At 34.4% G+C, this 18179-nt stretch overlaps 1 protein-coding gene across 1 annotated transcript; it reads left to right on the top strand.

The window, feature by feature from the left end:
* The first annotated feature begins 28 nt into the window (after positions 1-28).
* LOC115449489 (equilibrative nucleoside transporter 4) lies at positions 29-11422 on the top strand. Its single transcript, XM_030177331.2, has 10 exons — positions 29-1920; positions 2268-2422; positions 2692-2895; positions 3270-3508; positions 3762-3837; positions 4347-4538; positions 4797-4984; positions 5284-5412; positions 6252-6363; positions 9176-11422. Exons 1-10 carry the CDS (start codon positions 1751-1753, stop codon positions 9397-9399), a joined length of 1689 nt encoding a protein of 562 aa, XP_030033191.1. The 5' UTR covers positions 29-1750; the 3' UTR covers positions 9400-11422.
* Positions 11423-18179: the final 6757 nt, after the last annotated feature.

Consider the following 18179-nt stretch of genomic DNA (forward strand, 5'->3'; position numbering starts at 1 on the left):
TTGTTTTTAGACCGACCTTATAACCTTTACCTGTTTGAGATCCAATCCTCAACAAATCGTATCAAAAAGAACTCATAATCTTTTCGATGTGGGAATTAAACCAAGGACAATAGTCCACAGTCATACACCGACACTAGAACCGAGTTTATAACAATGCGATAACTATGTTGGTAGGTGACGGGCACCTATATTGTGCAATTTATTAAAATATTACTTTTGCTTCGTAGCCGAAAAACAGACTTAATTTACAAGTGCGATAACGCGTTCACGACGCTTGTGCCTGTTAGACTTTTTTTATGTATTGTAGAAATTCTTCTGAATTATTACGAGTTACGTTGCAACTACTGGTATTTCTACCGTTCCTATCAAAATCCTTATATGTTTCGTACTACAAAGTTATATTTGATCATTAATGATATACTTAGTGATCGATGATTTAGTATGTCGTTTTTACCTATTTTTTATATAGCGATTAGCGACATAATATAAACTCAGCATCACAATTCCTCAATGCGAGTCGGCAGCGTTTGGACCACCGTCAATGCTGCCTCAGAACGGTATGTAGAGTTGCTACTGTTAGTGTGCTGAATAGTATAAACTCTAGCATACAAAATAACTCACTCGCACAGTCATCACAGTTGTTTTCAATAAACGATCCCAAACTGAATCTTGAATCCGATTACAAAAATAAATCAATCAAAATTAACAAATTTTTAAGCGTGTCACAAAAAAACTTTGTTCTGTTGTTCCATTTTTTAAATAGATTGAAAAAAGCTATTGGGATCATTTATTTAAAATGCGATTAGTTAGGCAACAGAATATTACTTTATCGCTTTCTTGTCGACTAACCTATTAATTTGAGAGGATAGAAATATGCAAGAAATAAAAATCGGAACTATATAACCTTAGCCATTATTACTACGTACTGTACTACCTATAATATGTCGAATGCCAATTTCTGCGAAATACGCTTATTTATCGCAACAGTTTCAAGTGTCTCAGGCACATGATTATTTTAGAAACACGTCCATTTAGTTACTAAAAATTCGTGCGTAATGAATACAATGTGTCGACAAAATTAGGTTCAATTCATAAATGATAACAAAACTCGACTGAGCTTGACGCCACCTCTGTTGTCGTCGGCGACAAATTAAAGTTCACGCTTTTTGCAGCACACATACAGTAGATGCAGTAGCCCCATTGCAGAGATAATGGCTAATATTCTCATTGGGTGCCATCAAATAAAATATATAATAATATATAAAAATACGTAATATTTTTTTGATATTGCAGACAAAGGTTTTGACCCCACACTAAAAATCAATGTAGAACGCGCATGCGTGTTAACATTAATTTAAGTAGTCTGTGTCAAGAATTGCCGGCGAAAATAATTTTCCTGATCAAAATGTGAATATTTACAAGATATAGTTGCGTATAATGAAATATTAGTAAAAATACTTACAATATGTAATCTAATAACAAGTGATTTGTGGTTTATCGGTAAATGAAATAAAGAACGAGTGAAACATTTTTCTAATTGAACCAGAATACATAAGATTTTTTTATTGCAGTTATTTTTTGTAAAACTTTTATTACATAGTAGTTAAGATGAATATAAGAAGTGATGAACTCTGTATTATAAAACCGATACTAAGTAGAGTGAAAATATAAATATACAAAAAGAAGATGGCAAATATTAAGCAAGTACACGAATATGTAAATGGTATAGGAAAAAAATAAAAACATCAAAATGAACGAGACACTGGGCAGAGGGTACGCCCGTATAGACGCGATCCGTGCGGCCCGAGGCGAGCCCTTTTCCACCCTGACGGACGCGGGTGCTCCGCCCGCCGACCGCTACAACTGTGTTTACATGACATTATTTCTCGCTGGTGCTGCTTTCCTGCTCCCGTTTAATAGGTATCATTTTTAATATGACTGTTTTTTCCACTTTAGTCTTGAGGCCTTCTTCTTCATTGTGAAACTCAAAGTCTTAACATAACACGAGTTTTGGTAAGTACATGAGTTTTGGTAGGTATGTCCATTGTCCAATTTGTTTTTGTAATGGCGATGCAATGAAACTGTAATGTAAGGATACATAAACAATATGTAGCTAGGATACATTTGATTGCGAACACTGTGTAGGATTTTTATAACTTGTGGAATTAGTCGCTCAAAAACAAAATAATCATATCTTTACCTGACAAACGTATTATTTGAATTACCTACATGAGCGTACGCATTAATTTGGGTAATCTGAATTTCAGCTTTATCATGGCAGTGGATTATTTCCAGAAGCATTATAAGAATACAACAATAATGTACGACATTTCGACGGTGTATATATCATCGGCATGTTTCGCGGTGGTCGTGAACAATTTACTTATTTATTTCTTCCATTATACCACTAGGATCACTTTCGGTACGTCTATTTGATATTCTAAAAATAATGTCATTATAATATTCTACACGATCCTTCTTACTTACCGCGTTGGTATATTCTGTTAATCATTGCGAATACGAATTTACTATCTCAACAATTTATTTTTATACTTTGAGTGTAGACTCGTCAATTTTTATTAGTCAAATTTTTCGTCAAGTAATTGCATTCCACCTTTTCTCCGGAACATTTCTTTTTGTTTTATCCCATAAATGTGATTGTATATCTCCATATTATGTATTTTATTTCAGCTATACTGTTCACTTTATGCACAATGTTGTTCGTGACGATATGCAACATTGGTTGGGACGTGTTCGTGCCGCACGTCTCCTATACCATCAACCTGGTGGCGATAGGTTTCATCGCGTTCGGCTGCACGGTGCAACAAGCCTCGTACTACGGGTTCACTGGCTGCCTGCCGCCGCGGTACACGCAGGCTGTCATGGCTGGAGAAAGTCAGTACCTAAATATGAATTCATTCCTTTAGATTTTTTGTAAATTTTAATTGTAGTTTGTTCTTTGTATGTGAATATTCAATAAAAAAAAAGATAAAATGATGTGAGTTTTTAGTTTTCGTATGTTTGCTCGTGTTTAACAGTACAGGCACTAATTTATTCAGAGAATGTTTTTAAGACATAAAACGTTTAAATTAAGTTTAAATATAGACCTAAAGAATTAAAATGCTGTGTTTTATAGCTACCTGTTGGCATTTAGTCTTTCGTTGATTTATTTCATTTTGTCGAGCCCGGACAATAAAGGCAAACTATTAAAAAACGTCATTGACAACATCAACAAATTATTTAAACTCCATTGTTATTATCCATTTCAGGCGCAGCTGGCTTCTGGGTATGCCTCGACAGAATCATCACCAAGTATGGATTCCCTCAACCACAACGCAGCACCTTCGTGTTCTTCATATTTTCAATCCTGGTTCTGTTGGGTCACTCGCTCCTGCACCACGTGATGATGCGCCATCCATTCGTGCAGTATTACTTAAGACTCACCAGGGAATCGCAACTACGGCGACGTATACAACTGCACTTGACTCCCAATGACGACGCTACTTTGGTATAATGTTAAATTCGTAGATTTATATTTCGCATGTCGGTAACAAGCATGAGTGCTCCCTGTAGGGTAACTTATCACATAAAAATTCAGTGGAATTTAAGACACCTTAATCCTTTTAACTTTAAAGAATAGTCTTATAACTCTAAATAATTGTGCAGTCACTTTGCCATGCCAAAAAAAAACTACAATGTTTACATACGACAAAACTAGACTAAGTATCCGTTTTTTCCTATGAAATTACTTTTCCTTGTAGATGGAGAACGAAGCAGGTGAAGCCAGCTTTGGTGTTTTAAAATTGCAAAGTCCAGTCCTGTCTACCACTGGGCAAGGTCAGTAATAATATTAACAATCAATAATTTTATTTAGTAGAACTGAATGCCAGGATTCTTGTAAACAGTGGCGGCTTAAACGACGTGAGGCCCCAGGCGGAGCAAAATAAAAAAAAATCCCTGGTCTTAACATTTTTGTCGGTATGATCGTAAAAAAGGTGTCCCAATGCACCGCGCGAAGCCCCGGATGGTTGCTGGGTTCGTCTTCCCCTAAGGCCGCCTCTCCTTGTAAAGCGCCTGACGACATTCTTTGGCATCGGTGTCGGCGGGAAATAATCTGCTATAACACAATAATATGTCTGTTTGATAATGACATCGAAACAAACATTTTAATTTAATCTGCAAATATTTATTTAGAATTTTTTATGCGACCGAACCTAGTCTTTTAAACTTATATGTGTATGCAGTATTAGTCGTTTCTAAAAAAAGTATAGAGCCAGGATTACGTGACCATTGGATACATTTATATTTAGCGCCATCTATAACCGTTATAAAATAACTTTTTCCAGGTGAAGGCGAAACAAATACGTTCAGTTTCTCGAACCCGGTGTACTCGCCGACCGCACCGACGGCGCCCATCGCGGAAGGAGAGCCCTCGTCGGCCTCGCCCTCCGCGCTCCGCACACCGCGACCCTCGTACAAAGTCGAAGATGTTGTCATCGAATCACCGGAACGACCTACGACTTGGAAGGCCCTAAAGCGTAAGAACGACGTGAAGCAGCGTATACGATAAAATACTATTTATTTGCCATCATTTCAAACGCTTTTTGGTCTATACACAAACTGCAAAGTTTATTATTGGACCAAAGGATCAAATCTAAAAGTGGTGTTAAACGGAATTTGCAATTGTAAAATTTTGCGTCAATAATGAAACGAAACTTTAATGATCTATCTTTTAAACATACCTTAAGAATCAGTGTGTCCTAGGGTATGTTATAATCGATAACAATTATTTTCAGGTGGTGTGCTGGCGAGGTGGGCCGTGGCTCGGGCTATATACCCCTACATGGTGTCTATTGGTTTAGTTTATTTTACCACGTTGAGCTTATACCCTGGGATAACGTCGGAGGTGCCATCATGCCGGCTCGGTTCCTGGATGCCAATAGTTTTGATGACCGCCTTTAATTTCTTCGATCTCATTGGAAAAGTTAGTATCGCACAAATTTGTCATTTTTTCTAAGATATTAGTTTGTATAAGAAATATCCAAAAATACTTGCTTTGATTCGAAAAATTCACTTGTCCGTTTATTTGGCGAAAGGTAATACATTTTTTTGTAGGTAACTCAAGAAGAAACATATCTCCATTTTCTTAATAGGAGACAACAAAAATATAGCATGGAATGAATAAAAAAAATCTAGTAGTTGACAGTTGTATATCAATTGTAATTATTACTACATCCAGTAGGTGATTGCGGTAAGTATGTAAGGGAGTCCGGTTTGTGGCAGATAGCGGCGGCGTGGCCGTACGAGTGGAGCCGCAGCCAGCTGCTGATGGCGAGCGGGCTGCGCCTGCTGCTGGTGCCGCTGCTGCTGCTGTGCGCCGCGCCGCGACACTCGCCGCACATCGTCGGAGACGTACGGCCGCTCCTCACTTACCTGTTACCATTTTATTTGTAAACATGGTTATTGCCCTCATTTTCCCAGCCTAGGTTACAAAATTATATCTTTATATACCTGATGGAAAACTTTGTATCCCTTTTTAAGCACATTGCGCGCACGGAGTAGTGTGAGATTTGGTATAATTAATGATCATATAAGTTTACAAGTGCAGAAAAGTTTAATTTATTTATGATAGATGTGTTACGAATATATTAAGTTCGCCTATTGGACAACCACTAGTAAAAATATTGAGGTTTAAATTATATAAATATTTCTATAATTTTTAGTGCGTCTCTTCTATATTAAATAAATAGAATAAAAAACATTTATATTCTAAATTTCATGTTTTTGTGAAGCAAATGCATGATATGACGTTAATAATTGATCTACTTTTTTTTATTCCTAGAGAAATTCTTTTTTTTTTTCAAATAATAAATTTTGTAGTTTCCCTTTAATGGTGACAGACTATGTTTCCGACAATATTAATTTCAGCCGAAACGTGATAGCAAAGTTGACAACTTCCATATTGCTTTTGTGTTTACGTCAGTTTTAATAGTGCTATAGAAGTCTGCTCTGAAATGATTTTGGTGTTGGTATAATATATTGCATATTATTTCATGCGTTATAAAAATATTGTAAAAATCACCAAAAAGTGTGCATGCTCGGAAAATTAATCTCCCTCGCAAGCAACCTCACGAATAACGGTAACATCACAAAACATGTGCATAATTTTTCTGCTATAATGATTTCTATCAGATTTGAACGAGCTAGTATTTATTTTTTAATATATAAGTAAATAATATTATTTATTTCAGATGTACCCCATAATGTTCTCGGTCGTACTGGGCTTTACTAACGGTCTGTTCGGTTCTGTACCAATGATGATGGCGCCATCTCGCGTGGGACGCGAGTATCGAGAAATAGCTGGTAAGTAAAGCTTAATAAAGAGTTTCTGGAATGTTTCGGAACGACGCGACGCGTACACGTTTATGCAGAGCAATACATTCGATTCCGTATTAGATACATATATACTTGTTTTTTGAAACAGACGATACTACGCAATATTTAGGTACTTGTTACTTAAGTCGACTGGTTGCGCGTGCGCTTTCATAGCAGACTAAGCCCAAAAGTAAATATGTCTTGAATTTCTTATCCCCTGTGTGCAAAGTGTATGATGGGTGTATAGTAAAGTGATTGCACCACACGCTGAGGCAAAAAAAAATTATAACTGAATAATATCCATTTTTTTCAAACTGTCTTAACAAGTCCTTTTTAAAATACGATTTGTCGTTTATCTTTATAAGTATCATAAAAATACTTTAATTACTAGAAAACAATTAAATATTTGTGTTATCATTTGACATATCACAAATAGTAGCGAATGCCCGAACATTAGAGGCGGTACTATCAAGTGCCTCACAAATAGCCGGCCAAATCGCAATAGGTATGTAGAGGTACCTATGATAGTGCATCTCTACGGATAGGCCTATACGCTTCACCAATTTAACACAAATGTAGAAAATAATTAAAATACAAAATTCAAGGGAAGCATCTGCCCTTACCTAACATTTCACAAAGGTTTTATGAATTTGGAAGGTTGCGTTGCGTTTTTTTAGACTGGCTAGACAGACAGTCTAAAAAATTACGGTTGAATTGAGAACCACCTCCTTTTTTGGAAGTCGGTTAAAAAAAACTATAGAAGTACCTACTTTCAAGCAAATTATTTTTTAATGTCTAGTGTAATTTGGATTATCAGTGTGCTAGGCTGCCACTTTAGTTTTTACCCTATCATCCATTTATCATCATGACATACTTTCATAACACAATGTAACGCGTTTAAAAGATATTGCTAACGAATAATAACTTTTTAATTGATATAAATGGAAAAATAATTATTAGTTTGATAATCACGCATTGTGTGGCGTGGTCATTTACACAAGATAGAGAAATAAAGTCCAATGAAAGACAAAAAATGGGAATCACGGAATTGAAGCATTGTTAGTTTATTTAAACAAAGATAGCGTCGTAGGTACATTGACCTCGTTACCATAATACAAAGAAACGATTAGATAGATAATCATGATATAATGGAGTGTTATTAGATTCATCAAAACTCGAAGTACTTTCGAATAACCTTCAAACTTGGATATTGCCACGAGGAAAAGGTTTTGAGATGTGGACGTCATATCCAAAAAATATAAATTTTGATGTGTTTATGAAATTATTAATTATAAACGAGTGCGCAAGCGCCGCGGTGTGACAGTAGGTAATTTTTTTTTAACTAGTAAAATCCTATCTATTATCCAATCTACAACATGCCCTTCCTACTCTTCTTTTCTGCAACATACGTCAAAAATTGTAGTCAACGTCTACGGTTAGGGTCACTTAATTGACGTAAATGGATCACCTCATTTATTTAGTGAAGTCCATATGAGCATTGAGCATCCTGATGAAGTTGCTCTTGAGACCATATAAAATTAAGATTCGCCACTACCGAGGCTCAAAACCAAATATTAACACAGGAAGCATTAGTACGATGTCATCCTTGATCTGCGCCTCATACCCGGAATTAGAGATTCGGCCTTAACTCTTAACGAAACTGCAATCATTGAATTATAATGAGCCAAACCAACATAACATCATCTATATCTATACTTATAATAAATCTGTAGAGAGGTCAATTCTGTACATGAAATATATTTCCAAAATAACTATCAGGGGTGATTAGGGATCGATACTGATGCCAAAAATGCAATTAGTAAAATTTTTGTCTGTCTGTCTGTCTGTCTGTATAACCGTTATAGAAACAAAACTACTCGACGGATTTTAACGAAACTTGGTACAATTATGTGTCATACTCCTGTGCTGGTTATAGTATACTTTTCATCACGCTACAATTAATAGGAGCAGAGCAGTGAAGGGAAATGTTGGGAAAACGGGAGAAGTTACTCCATTTTTTAAGCTTCCGTCGCGTGTTCAACCTTAATGGTTAAAGCTACACAGAAATCATGTATGACGGAAATGATCTCCTTAAAATTATATAAAAAATATCCCATGACAGCATATGTCTATCTTTTATGGTTGACTTACAACACGACTTTTGCTTACACGTGTAACTCCCGATAGCTTAGCAGTTCGAAGCTTTCTCATTATATTTGCCTACTCTTACGTTTATAACACTCTCAGTCATCCCTAATTAAAAAAGTTAACATTATTAAATATTCCATGAAAAAGAATCATAGAAATCGGTATAGAAACACCAAAGTTATACATGAAATACGCTAATAATAAGCCATCACGCGTGAATATTGAATTGAGCACCTCCTTCATTTTTGAAGTCCGAAATCCACGCGGGCGAAGCTGCGGGCGGAAGCTAGTTATAAATAAAACTTTATATTTGTTAATTAACTTATTCTATCCAAATCATGCAAAGATCTTACGAAGCATTTTCATAAACCAATTTTAAGTCGATTTTTGTGTATTTAGCAGTTCATAATATATTTAAGGCTGTAAAGATGATGATATAGATTTTAGAGACAAAGGCCTCGTTTCCAGGCGTTAAAATCAAGTAGGTACCAGTAGCGAAGGGAAGTGACATAACCCGATTCCTGCCGGTTTGCCTTTATAATTTATATAAAATGTATTTAACATTTGAATGATTTGCAGACCGCATTCATGTATATTAGTAGTGGTGTTACCTACCACTGGTCGGTACTTAAATGCAATTTAATTTGTGCAGGTAACGTAATGACTCTATCGTACAATGGCGGGCTGTTGTCTGGGTCGCTAGTATCGTACCTGCTGCTGAGCATGCTGGGCCCAGCGGGGGAGACGCCGGACTGCCGCGTGTACCCCACGCCGCTGCTGCCCACGCGACCCACGCACACCACTCTCTCCACGCTCTCCACACTCGCGTACACCACGCCGATGACTAACATCACCGCGGTTACTATGTCGCATTAAACCGTCATTTATAGTTGGGGTAAGCTCGATCATGGGGTAAGACCGTTATACATCTCGGAACGGAGAATTGCCAAGGATCCCGAGCTACGATCAAGTCAAAATCGCCTATTTGGTAAACCGCAGTTGACATTGTATACAACTAATGTTGCATCTTATTTAGCTAGTATGAATATTAGGTCATGCACACGTGAGGGATAAGGCGTGGTAAAATAACCTCACGTTTATACGTGTATTATCCCTACACAGCACTTGTGTTGCTTTATAAGGCTCACAGTTAATAGAAGTGCGACACTGCTGACAAAACGATTGAATATTAAAGGATAATGCATTATTATGTGATCATTGAATGCTATTATTTTTTTTACGAAATTAAAATATTCCATCATTCTAATACTTACGCCTTTAATTTAAGCATTGTTTGAAACTTATACCTATCACATTTTTCTATCACTAAGAACAAATTATATTTTTTCTGTATAATTTATATTTTTAAATGTTTGCACACGGTTTTTCATAATATGTCACTAAATGTATGTATGAATATTCCGCTTTTCTAATTAAAATTATAATTTAAATAAAATTACGAAGCGGCATAAAATCCCCTAACTAGACGTTTTATTCAATAAAAAAACTGTAGTCACTTGGTCAGGAGTTTGCTTATTATTATATTATAATAATATGTAGACTTCTTGAAAAGAACCCCTAAATTACCTATGTAATTATAAAGTGATGTGCTCGCATTGATAATATAATATTGGTTTAAGACAATCTTATATATTTTCTGTGTCAGCCTTTGTAAACAAACTATTTTATTATATCGGCGTAACTGAGAGTGAATGAAAAACGTTTAGGAGTGTGAGATTTACCATAACATGTATAAAATTACTTCGAACTCATATTATATTATATTGAAAGACTTAAATTCAACAAAGTTTTGAATATAATATAACAAATACTTTTCAAAATATGTACAGTAAATACATATTACCACAAAATTTCACGCTGCTTTTAAAGTAGATGATAAATTATTAAGTAATATGTTATGATGATGTTAACAACACAAGTAAAAGAGAAAATTGTTGTAATTAGTAAAGCATTGAGCGCACTCGTACCTGCATCAAAGTAAATAATTATTTTGTTTAGAGCGGATAAGCTCAACGGGCTGTAGGTATTTTTGCCCGTTATAGATAGCAACTTATGCTTAAACCTTGACTGTAAAAACTGTCTTAACTTGAAATTAGGAAGTAGCCTGTGTATATCTCGTTTCGTACAGGCCGGCATAACAAACCAATGGCGAGGGATACACCATCTCTCGCCAATCAATAGGTACTCTATCTGGACGTTTCTCCTGTTACCACAAGGATGAGCAATGGAGTCACTTTGCAGTGCAATGAAATAAAAGTGAAACAACATAATCGCCTATATTCGACAACATTGATATTTTTACTATAAAATCGCAAAATCTTTCAATTAATCAACTCTTAAAGTGTATTTATTACACATGTTTATTATTATTTTCCAAAATATTTGTACGTAACGACATACTTTTTACGAAATTTCCTATTTCATGACTTTTTTTTGTTGATTTTAATACATTTGTTCTGTCAAATAATATATAGAATGTATGTATTAAGAGATTAAGACCAACAAAGAGAAAAGATGAGACGGAAAAAACTTGTAATAAATACTCTTTCTTAAAAACTATTTCGTTACGTACATTTATTCTGATAAATATTCTAATGCAAATATCTGGTTCTATTTCCAACATAAAAGTTTATTTGCAAAGTAACGCCAATAGAATGTATAGCTAATATAAAACTATACCTTTTGCGGAATAAATTAATGTTATCATTTTTGTACAGTTAGCAAAAATATTTAATATTAAAGCCTTAATTAAATATCATGATGATAGACTGAGAATAATGATATGAATGTAGTAGTGTATGAATATAGAACTGTTTTAATGTAAATAACTTTATTAGTCTAAAGCTACCTCTCGACTCGCATTTGTTTTGAAAGAAAATTTGTTGGTTGGTAAAATAAAATTCCAATGTAAATATTTTTCTGATGCATGACTCGCACATATCTAATTTTTTGTACTTAAATGGAATTCCAATCCCACAAAGAAATCATTTTTTTGTATCAAATAATGTTAGGTTTCTTCCAACAACAACCATACACCGAACTTGACCTTAGTAATTACAGACATATGTTGATACTTGGTAGATAATACAGCGCTTTGGAAAAATTTTCGTAATCTTACCCTAGTTAATATCAACCAACGCTTTTATAGGATTTATACTAACGCAAAAACACCCTTACACTTTGTCTATGTATTATGGTACCTATTATAAACTCATATTAAAGTTCAGTACACAGTGACCAATCAATCAACATTAATTATAATCAGTGCAGCGTATGAATGACGTCCATGACCAGATGTTAAGCCAATGAAAGATGTATTTCTGTATGTAAGTTTTCTTTCTTTTCATATTTGAATGCTTTGGTCACTCATGTGGAAATTGAATTGACGTCATGAAGCCCGTCATACTGAACAAACATTTGTAAGGTGAGGGGGGCCTACTGTCCCTACGAAATAAAAAGGCAAAAATAAGAAAGATATTTTACCTTTACGGTTATTACAGCTATCCTTTGTTAGAATGCCCATAATTACAAAAAAAGAATACGCCCTCGTAAACGGAATAGCCCCCCACTGACCCAACCCCTTTACTTAACCATACAAATTTATCTTTAGTAATACTAATTATTTGGTTTAAGTGTGAAAGAGTCTAAACACTGACTAAAAAAACCTTAAAACACTCTAAGTAAGGGTGTTAAAGTTTGTACCTTCCACTAATTAGGACAATTATAATTGTTAGCACAACTTGTCTGTACTTGCTGGATAAAAGAAAAATAAATATGATGAAAGTAAATCTAATGTTTTTTTTTATAAACGACTAGTTTTTCCTGCTCAAGAGAATAAAATTAGTGAAAACTGGCACAAAATGACTTTAAGAGAAAAGAGATATAAAAAATAGGTACCTAGTCTTCTGAAAAAATACACTACACTGATAATATACTGTGTTAGTATTTATCTAGATATTCTGTAAAATGTATAATTTAACAGCATTACAGTAACATAATAAATTATCCAACGTACAAGCTATTTCCGTTTCGAGACAGACATCAAGTTGAAAATAATGCCATTTCTAAATGTTGATTCGTTATTTTTTAAAATACCGTAATATACCTACATACTGCCTTTACGTAAAATAAATAATTAGAATTAGATAAATATAAGGTGGTTCCCGTGTGCACCCTAGTGACACTGAATAAATAGATAACTACGATTGACATAAAGGTCAAGTTGCCCTTTTTAAATAGGTCTAATTATTTGAAATCGACAACAATAATAGTTGTTTATGTAACATAATGGCCATAACAAGTGTACTATCTTTTTAATTATCAATAGAACATGCACGTTATTATATTTTATTTGCATAATATAATGCACAATAATTAACATGTAAGTTACGTATACAGAAACAAAGTATTTAAGTTGTGATATCTTCTAGAATTTCATTGATTAGTAAGGGCAATGTACTATAGACATCTCAATACTCGTGCCATTATAAAATTATCATTCTTGACATTTAAGACTGTATTAAAGTGTATTTACTACTGACATTAATATTGCAAGTCTAGCTATTCTTGGTACATTAGACATTACATGATAGTGTGTACTAAACGCAATTTATTATTGTTATAAATGTCTTGTGTTGGTAAGTTTATTGTGCAAATGATTTTAAAAGACATACGAATTATAATTATTCACTGTTTAAAAAAATACAAATATTTAAGAAAGTGTTAACTTGTAATATATTAACGTTTGTGTAATAACAATTAAGTAATTACGTATGTGTTTGACAATGTACTATAGTCTATTTATAGGTAAGTATAGATAGAGATTAAAGAAAAAGCAAATTCGATGGTTCAATATAATAATTTAATAATTAAAAGCAATACAGTACCAACATTACAAAAGAATGTACATAAAACTACAGAGCGACAAAGGTTGACGATACACCGGTTCATTTCTGACGATATTGGCGTCGCCACACCGACACTCGTGGGAGATGGTGTTTCATAAGCAATTTTCACTAGGCGGCATACGTCTTCTACATCTATCTCTTGCGACGGTGTGTGCGAGAACGATTTGAAGACCTGGAACTCCATTCCATGCTGAGATCGCTTAACGATGGTGGGGTTTCTGGGAACTGGGCATCCGATGTCCACCGACATGAGTCACAAATTAATTTTGACGGCTCCGGCAGCTTTCCTGGGGTGGGTGTTGCGCTGTACGATTGCAGGATGTGTTTGTAGGCGCACTCCAAGGGCTCTGGACTCCGACCACGGGCGGCGCATAACCGGGCGCGCAGGCACGCGCTGCAGTACCCGCAAGTATCTTCACGAAGCGCACTTCGAACCATTTTCAATGTGTTGAGGTGTGATTAGTATGAACGCACTTATAGAACTGATGCGAGTGGATACAACGCGTTATATTTATGCGCACAACTGGAGCGAGTGGCGTCGCGCACGCGCCTCTTCGATAACCCCAAGTCCGGCGCCAATACTACCATTTACTGTCTTAATGACAATGATGACAGGGACTCATTTATTCTCTCATGAGAGTGAGTAAATAGAGATGCCTATATAAATTTATTATGCCCGTAAATAACAGAGTCAGCATGCACTATCTCAATCCTCGCTCCTCGACGGATTTCATTTACGTAAGTAAATAAATATGTTAACATTTCAATTTAAGAGAATATCTGCTCATATATTTAATAAAATTCTTTAAGCTCTTGCTTAAAGAGAGCAAGAGCTTAATTTAAATGAATGATGAAATGCCCTATTATTATTGAACACCTCTAGTTTTCAGCTTTCTTTAGTTAAGAGATAGCTGAAAATTTCAGATTTCAATATTGCATCCATGAAAGAATCAGTTTTGACTTAATTAAAGTGTATACAGAAAAGAAATGTATAACCTGAAATCTATAGGTGTCCCATAAATGGTAAGACAAATTAAAAAAAAAGATGGTTCGAACGTTGCTCCACTACGTAGGTATAAAAGAATAACTTCTATATGACCGTTTTTGAAATACTGACGAGTTTCTTTTTTGACGCCTTAACTACCTGTCTTTTGTTGCTGTATGCATTAATAATCATATATTTTTGTTTTTTTTTTCAAAGATTTAATGAATTAATATTTTAACTCACATTTATATTTTTAAATAGTTGCATAATAAAATATATATCTGAAAGGTTGTCTAATACTCACTATTTTCATGTTACACAAACAAGTAATACTTGGTTTTTTGGGCCAAGGCGCTAATGCACGCTTAAAACATTCATCCTTTTTGCCATGCAAAATAGTTTAAATTATCAAATTAATTGTTACTTATGCTTAATTTTATCGTTTAGTGACAAGTTACACGTATGTATTTGAGGGAATATAATGACTAACAAAGAATAGGATTTATGACATCTCTCTTTTTGGATATAAAGTTATTCTTATTGCCTCACTTTCCCGTTAGACAGCTAAAGTGTGCATTTAATACTTCTTCTCGGTCTTTACACAGTCCGTGTGATTCTTAACGCTGTCTCATGGACGTTATTTTCATTTTATTTTATACTTACCGATTTGTTTGCACAAAATCCTTTTTTTCTCGGCATAATCTCACCCTTGCTTTGAGTAGACTAGTTACATTAAAATAAAAAGTTAGATTACTTTGGTGTTGGGATAAATGACATACAAGACCCACTACATCCATGTCTGTTACAGAAAAATAAAACAAAATATCTAATAATTTGTGCATACAGGCAGTTCTCGACTTCCGTCGTATCGACTAAGGTCGAGTAATGTTTTGACACTATTCCTCAAGAATACGTGAATTACCTAAAGTTACACACATATAAGCACCAAAAATAGCTACTGATTTCATAAGTATATAATTATTTAAAGAACTTGCTTTTGAAAATGCAGTTTTATTTTTATTTTTATATGTAAACATATGAAAAAATATGTCTCAACTTACGTCGCGTCGTTTCGATTTACGTCGCGTATTTCGAAAAACTAATGTGCCGTAAGTACCTACCAGGACTGCCTGTATCTATTACAAAAAAATAGAGCATAAAAGGCAATTTTTCGTAAAAAAAATAGCAAGTACTCATTATTTTTAAAATGGTGACAGTGTTCTAAAAGTAATTTTTCCAAGTAATATGTAGTACAAATACGTTAAATTAATATTCATTGTTAATTTTATTTTTGCCGATTTTAAATAGAATGTCGGCTAACGTAATCATACACGATTAAAACCAAACTCTTAATAAATTACGGTCGGATTTCGCCCAACTGGCCTATTTGTATAAACACTACACGACATTATTAACTATATATAAGCTGCAAAGGCGCTTAGATGACGTGGACGATTGCTCCAGATCGTTACCGGTAAGCACCAGTTTGTCAACCTCGTTACTGATCGTAATGCAATTATTATAGTGTTAAATATTGTCTATTATTGTTCAGTTATCTAGTGTCAACTAATAAGGTATTCTTGAGTTGCTTATTTGTACAGCCCTTATACAAAAACAATGCAAACGCCTAATGTTAATAAAGAAATGTTTTTAACATTTACATACATACTATTTTTTTAATAATTATTTTATTTTCAGCATCAACCATAGCAAAAAATCTAACTAGGCCTTTATTTTTTTGCTTTGTCCTAAGATTTTATTAACTGTATTATTCATTTTTTTCATTATGATAGGTATTATAACATGGTATAAAAGCAGTCACGAATTACGAATTGCAAAAGAATACAAAGCACATAAGTAAAAACATACAAAATAAAATTTACATTTGAATTAAACTTTGATATCTATATTTTTTAAATCCATTGCGCGCAGGAAGGAGTGTGAAATTTAGCATGAAAAAAATAATATTATAGAAGACAACAGAAAAATTATTGTCCGTGTATGTGTTACAAATATATTACAGTTTGAAGATCGAATTTCGACCTCTGGATGGCCACTAGTTTAAATAAATACTAGATATTATTTACAGTATAAGTCTACTTTATTATTCACAGTGTACCTCCCTAACAAGCTCGGCGGACCAAATAGAAGCAGGGCAATAGCGGACCTCATTAATTACTTCATGTAAATTTGTCCTCTTTTTATATGGCCCAATATAGCATAATCAAAAGTAACTTTATAAATTAACTTTGGTACTCATTATGTATAGTAAAACAATGGACGGTCGATTTCAATAAACAATCCTAAATTTGGATTCCTAATCGCTATCTTCGGACTGACAGCGTAAATAAACAAATTAAAATAAATTTTGTTTCATATGTATGACATATATTAATTTGATTCTTAGCATTTATCCGTAGTTAACGTTTTGGGGCATCTAGTAAATATTTGCTACAAGTAAAAATAATTCATGAAATTGATCTTTATCAAATTCTGATTCGAAATATCTTTTTGATCATGATGATTGGAAACGCAAAGCTTAAAGCACAAAACTTGAATCAATTTAATTATTACTGTTCATGACAATTAAGAAGACTTTTCTAGAATTGTATTCTGGAATAAAAGCTTGACGAAGCTGTGCTTATCTATCGAGCGACATCGTGTAAACAACGCTATTTATAAAGTCCTGCATATAACGTGACCACTGACCCTACAGACCTATCGGGCTTTTCAAAGATTTCTTTCGTGTGGTTTATACCACCCACTGTGTTGGGACTTAGAATATCTAATATGTATAGCTGACAAATATTTTGTAGAGTTGACCATTATAAAATTTGGATTCCTTTTACGGCCCCTTTGTTAAGTGTCTCTGACTGAAGAATCTTTTTATAAAGAACAAATTTAGTATTTGATTATTATAATTTTTATTGAGTACATAAATACTGGTATCATTTAAAATCTTATTCTTAGGCATCTACTTACTTAGAAAAAATAACTAAACCTTATACTCTAGCCTACACTTTTCTTAAGTAGGTACCTACTTATTATAAGCGCAATATAGACATACACTTCTATAAATACCCGCAGGATTAAGCAGACAAACGCAAATAGGCATACTTTCGCTGAACCCTGAATAATAACGACCGCATAATACAATTAAACCCGCTTCAAACTATTTCCAAGGGACCCTCCGAAAGCATAATAAGTATGTACTAATTTGTTGTAGGTATTGAATTATCCTCCTCCTTGCGTCTAATGCTGGGGATAGTGTATCATCTGACTGTGAATTAACTTTTTGCCTACGATGTTGTGCCATGTATTCCGGCATTCGGCGACATGTGTAGCTGCAGTGACATTTATTGGTGCGGATCTGACCAGTCCAGTGTCTTGGATTCCTACTTGTCGGTCTGTTGCCATCCATTTTCCCAGTGATTTTTAGTTTTTGGAGATTATCACCAAGTTTTCGGGTGACATGACCAAAGAGTTCCAAACATTCTCCATATGCATATGTTGAAGAGGGTTCGGTTTTATATCAGGCTGGAGTTCTTCGTTCGTCATTCTTCGAGAATAGATACGTTGGTCCTAAACACCGTCAACAGGATTCGTAACATCTTTCTCCAGCAACACATTTTAGACGTCTATATAGTGCCTACCGTCTTTGTCCCGTATAGAGGAGTAAAAAAAAATTACAAGTGTCATTATTGTTTTATTGCTGATGCTACGATCCCTCCATATGCTACCAA

This window comes from Manduca sexta, chromosome 15, assembly GCF_014839805.1.
Source record: "Manduca sexta isolate Smith_Timp_Sample1 chromosome 15, JHU_Msex_v1.0, whole genome shotgun sequence".
In the NCBI taxonomy this organism is placed as follows: Eukaryota; Metazoa; Arthropoda; class Insecta; order Lepidoptera; family Sphingidae; genus Manduca; species Manduca sexta.

What these genes read in the sequence shown, in the direction of transcription:
- LOC115449489 (XM_030177331.2), top strand. Translation starts at nt 1,751, where the DNA reads ATGAACGAGACACTGGGCAGAGGGTACGCCCGTATAGACGCGATCCGT. An exon ending in TTCCTGCTCCCGTTTAATAG is followed by an intron (nt 1,921 to 2,267) that starts GTATCATTTTTA and finishes TCTGAATTTCAG; the next exon opens with CTTTATCATGGCAGTGGATT. An exon ending in GGCTGTCATGGCTGGAGAAA is followed by an intron (nt 2,896 to 3,269) that starts GTCAGTACCTAA and finishes TATCCATTTCAG; the next exon opens with GCGCAGCTGGCTTCTGGGTA.